This window comes from Leucoraja erinacea, chromosome 2, assembly GCF_028641065.1.
Source record: "Leucoraja erinacea ecotype New England chromosome 2, Leri_hhj_1, whole genome shotgun sequence".
NCBI lineage: Eukaryota > Metazoa > Chordata > Chondrichthyes > Rajiformes > Rajidae > Leucoraja > Leucoraja erinaceus.
In genome coordinates, this window is record NC_073378.1 from 67,410,682 (window position 1) to 67,415,763 (window position 5,082).

The 5,082-nt window shown below is 46.0% G+C and overlaps 1 protein-coding gene across 1 annotated transcript; it reads right to left on the reverse strand.

Annotated features, from left to right (window-relative positions):
- Positions 1–719: 719 nt before the first annotated feature.
- On the reverse strand, positions 720–1,725 carry LOC129706334 (notchless protein homolog 1-like). Its single transcript, XM_055650567.1, has one exon. The coding sequence runs from the start codon at positions 1,694–1,696 to the stop codon at positions 1,103–1,105; it is 594 nt and encodes a 197-aa protein (XP_055506542.1). The 5' UTR covers positions 1,697–1,725; the 3' UTR covers positions 720–1,102.
- Between the last annotated feature and the right edge of the window lie 3,357 nt (positions 1,726–5,082).

Consider the following 5,082-nt stretch of genomic DNA (forward strand, 5'->3'; position numbering starts at 1 on the left):
ACACATTGCTTGTTTAAAGCAGAGGTAAAAGAAAAGAGTGGGAGGTTTAGGTGATGGGATGCATTGGTGCAATGTTAACACGATTTACTATGAGAGTAATCTATCATGACTAATTTAACATGGTAGGATATCCTAAAGAGTTATATAACCATATAACCATATAACCATATAACAATTACAGCACGGAAACAGGCCATCTCGACCCTTCTAGTCCGTGCCGAACACATAATCTCCCCTAGTCCCATATACCTGCGCTCAGACCATAACCCTCCATTCCCTTCCCATCCATATAACTATCCAATTTATTTTTAAATGATAAAAACGAACCTGCCTCCACCACCTTCACTGGAAGCTCATTCCACACAGCTACCACTATTATACTGGAATATTGAAAGCTAACTAACCTAATAAGAACATTTTATAATTGACTAGACCAAGTGGGACCTGTTGGGTCCCGTCCCCTCATCACGCGGTTGTGGGGGAGGGGGGGGGGGGGGCCTTCGGCATCACACACACAGTAACCAGACCCCCCACACACACAATTATCAATTCAATCATTTACCCGATTCCCTGTCCTATCCACTCATGCATAACCCCCAACTGCACAGGCGCAGCTAGAGAAGAGGGTCGGATAGAGAGGGAGAGGGTGAGGGGGATAGAAAGGGAGGGGAGCTGGTAGAGAGCCTGAAACCAGCCATTCCTGCCCCTGTCCCCTTGTTTGCTCAGATCTTTGGAAAGCTTTGTGCTTCAGTTCTTCCAAAGTGTCATTCCTGTCCCGGTGAACGATGGTTGCTTCAGCTGGTTCAAAAGCTCCAGTTCGCAGGACATAGTCTGTACTGAGTGCCATTGTATTTACCCAATGTGCATGGCTCTGCAGCGTTCTGCACATGACCCCATCTTCAGCCCGCCACACCTTTATGGTCCTGGCTTGTGATGAAGAATAGAGGAGACTGTCACCACCCCATTTTACACAGGTTACTGACTGAGTATGGCTAGTCAGGATTTAATCACAACGTCCCAGCAGTGTGCCCCATATCCGAATACTGCCGTCCATTGATGCACTAGCCAGGTAATCACACTGCGGATTCACATGTAGTGGCTTCTAGCAGAGATGCGTGATCCACTTGGAATGTCCAGTCAAAACCTTCCCGATATGTTTCCCTGTTCTGGGATGCCATATGAATATCTGACTGTTCTTGCACACAGATGCCAGCTTCTTGCCATCAGGAGACCAAGCTATGCTCAATACCCAGTGCTTGTAATCTTTGGCTGTAAAATGTGGCGTTTCTGTCATCAGATCCCAGAACCACACCGTGGTGTCTCCTGATCCACTTGCTGGATACCTTATGGAGGGTCTAAAAGAAACAGAAATGACAGCTTCAGTATGTCCTTCCAAAGAACGTGTGCATCGTATCACTGCCCGAACTCGAAACACTGCTTGGGGCTGATAAATTATGTCAATAACCTTTTCTGCCTCCACTTGCTGATCTTGCAGTTTCTTCTCCAGCGAGGTGGCTATTTCAGACTCATTCATGTAAAAAGCCAAAGGCAATGGATCATCCTTGGGCAGCAGAACCTTGCACACAAGCTGCAGTTTGTCTGGTGTTATATCAATGGGGACATCGAAAGGTGACCCCAGGACCACCCCACCCTCATCCTTGAACTGCACCAGCAGTCGCTGAATTTCTTCCTTCATTGTCAAATGTTGGAAGAGCCGAGAGTCGCCGCGATGTTCAGCCGAGGGGGGAAGGTGGAGGGGGTAGAGAGGGAGGGGAAGGGGTTAGAGGCAGCACTTACCCACATCATAGACAGCAGCCTCCTGACCATGTGCCGGGCCCGAGCGAGGTTGCGGGCGGGCTTGGATCTGAGCGAGGCCATGGGCAGGCATCGAGCCAAGGACCCTGAGCGAGGTAGCAGGCGATCGACGACCTGAGGGAGGCTATGGGTGGATGTGGATAGGCACGGACGCTGAACGGGCGAGACCACTCTCCATGCAAGAAGAAGAAGAAGAAGAATGAGTGACTGCGGGCTGAAAAAGAAGAAAGCTCGGAGTGATCTGTGGATGGTCAAAAGCAGCAGAGGGCCGGCCGATCATAGCGTCCACTAGGGAAAGCTCACCCACCCACGTGACTGATGATCGGGCGGGTAGAACGGAGAGGAGGTCGTCCCTGTGACGGCCAGAGATCGCCAGGTGGGATCGGGATCACCAGCGAAGGAAAGGCGTCATGATTCCCTGAGTCCCTGCAATTGACGGAGGAATCATAGGTCTCCAAAGACGGCCTCTACCAGAGGGCGTAATGGCCGCCATGGCCTACCTTCCCACCGAGCTGCCCCGCACCCAAGAGGCGATACCGACCGCTGCTGCCATGTTCAAGAACTTCAAGGAGCCCAGTGGAGTGGGCAGCATGACCTGAGCAGCAGTTTAAAAACGCTGTGAAAAATTTAAAGAAATGGAAGTTAAGAAGCCAAGAAGTACAGCTGACATAACAGGGGTGACATCACTCACAATCGCGAGCCAAGGCAGGCAGTCATAGAAACATAGAAACATAGAAAATAGGTGCAGGAGGAGGTCATTCGGCCCTTCAAGCCTGCACCGCCATTCAATATGATCATGGCTGATCATCCAACTCAATATCCTGTACCACCCTTCTCTCCATACCTCCTGATACCTTTAGCCACAAGGGCCACATCTAACTCCCTCTTAAATATAGCCATATCCATAAATACAGTCATATCCATTGTGACATCATCAGCGAGACCATCTCGTTTATTTTCTAAGTTATTTGAGATTTGTGAACACTTATAACTCGAGAATTAATGCATGAAATTTTCAGATAAGGCAATTTTTGACATCATGGCGCAAATCTCTTTTGGAATATGTAAAAATGTCACCGCTAGCGCATTGTGTTTTCAAGGAGATGTGAAACGCACACGACCATCACACAAATAAATACGTAACCAAGATCAGAGTTTTATAAATATAGAGATTAAAAGCCGCAAGTTTATAGTGGAGACAATATAAACTGTGTATGTTAGTCTCTTGTGCAAGACACAAAATGTTGGAGAGCAGGTCAGAAAGTTACTCCCCCCCGCTGACCTCCAGTGCTTTGTGTTTTCTTTGTTTAAAGCAACAGCTTACAAAATGCAGTTTAATGGGCCTGTACCACTTAGGTAACTTTTTAGGTGACCACAGGCGACTATACGGTTGCCACATGATCAATCAATCAATCAATCAATCAATCAATCAATCAATCAATCAATCAATCAATCAATCAATCAATCAATCAATCGCTCAACCACTCAATCAATCAATCAATCAATGAAATCAGTCAAATCAATGAAATCAGTCAAATCAATTATATCAATCAGATTTATTCATCACATACACAATAAAGTGAAGTGAAATTAACTTGCCAGCAGAGGTATAAACAAAAATAACACAAAATACACAATAAAAATGTAACACAAACATTCACCACACCATGGTCCATGGCGCGCCCGCGACTAGAAGCAGCGCAGACCGCGGCTTCAAGATGTTGTAGACCGCGGGCCGGCGGTCGAAGCTCTTCTCCTCCAAGGATCCCCAACGAGAGATCCCAGGCTGGACGCCATGCCCACGGCTAGTTTATACTATTTTCTTGAGCCATTCAACTTTAAACCAGCCTGCAGTTCTTTTGCGCTTCACATCCTTTGCATCCTTTGAATTTGACTTTGTAAAACAAAATAAAAACTCTATAAGCCAGCTACAGAATTTGAAATGGATCTTTGTAAACGTGTTCCAGAGAAGCATCGGCCATCGGAGAGGGACTCTGAGTAAGTTGGCCAAAAATCACAGCCATAAGTCGTAGCATTATTTCTAAAATCAATATGCAGTGCAAACAGTAAGTGGTCAAGATCTGAGTTTTAATTATATAGATAGACTGTTGTGTCTTTGACATATGACTCTTGAATGTTTTTGTTTTTCAAATGAAACAATTATTTATTTTAATACTGTGCAAAGTCCTCCCCTCCACCTCTCTCCCCTCCCCCCTCCTCCCCCCTCTCTTCTCCCCCTCTCTCCTCCTCCCGCTCTCCTCCTCCCTCTCTCCTTCCCCTCCCCCTCTCTCCTCCCCCTCTCTCCTTCCCTTTCCCCATTCTCTCTCCACCCCTCTCTCCCTTTCCTCATCCCCGCCCTCCCCATCTCCCCTCTCCCTGCTCATCCATTTACCATTGAGTTCCTGCCAGCAGCATCACCATCTTTGAGGAGCGTGGCCTGGCCATCTCCCAGATAAAGAGCTGGGGCATGTTCGGCGCCCACAGACTGGATGACACAGACTGGATTTCCCTGATGCCAGAGCGGGCAGTAGCTGTCCCCCGTGTTGGATCGGGCCGCGGATTTAGAAATTCGGAAAAAAATTATCCGCTATCAAATTTCTCCGCAAGCATTCATAGCGGAGAAATTTTATAGCGGAGATTTTATTTCCCGAATTTCTAAATCTGTGGAAATCCTTTTGTGCGCACATAAATTTTCTTTGTGTACTAGTTCAAAACGTGTGTGCACATGAGTAGTGCCCTCAGACTCGCATCAAGTCGTAATGGCATTCGGGTCGCGCTAATTTTTCAACAGAATTAAAAGATTGCAGTGTTTTAGAAGGTTGGTTGACATTACAAATATTGGGAAGGGTGAACCCATGGCAATCTGAAATCTGAAGAGTTAACATAATTTGTCAACAACAAATAATATAATCTAATGAACAACCTCCTGGATATGTATCAGAGTACATGTAAGTGGAATAACAAGGTGACCTCTTTGTTCACAGACTTTAATTTGAACAGCAGTAATACATGTGTAGCCCTTGACCTTATGAAACATGAAATCTGCAGATGATTATGGCTGCAAGTTGCTGATACATTAAGATACTTTTATGTGACATTTCATTGCTTAGGTCTTTAGTCAGAGGCCCCAGTATAAATTCTGCCAAAAGGAAATTGTTTAATTTTCTGAGCATGAATAATGTAAAGAACTAACAGCTTTATAGGCTCCTTCATTTTTGAAACATAATAAGGTCTGTTAGGCTTCATGATGACAAAGTGTACACTCAG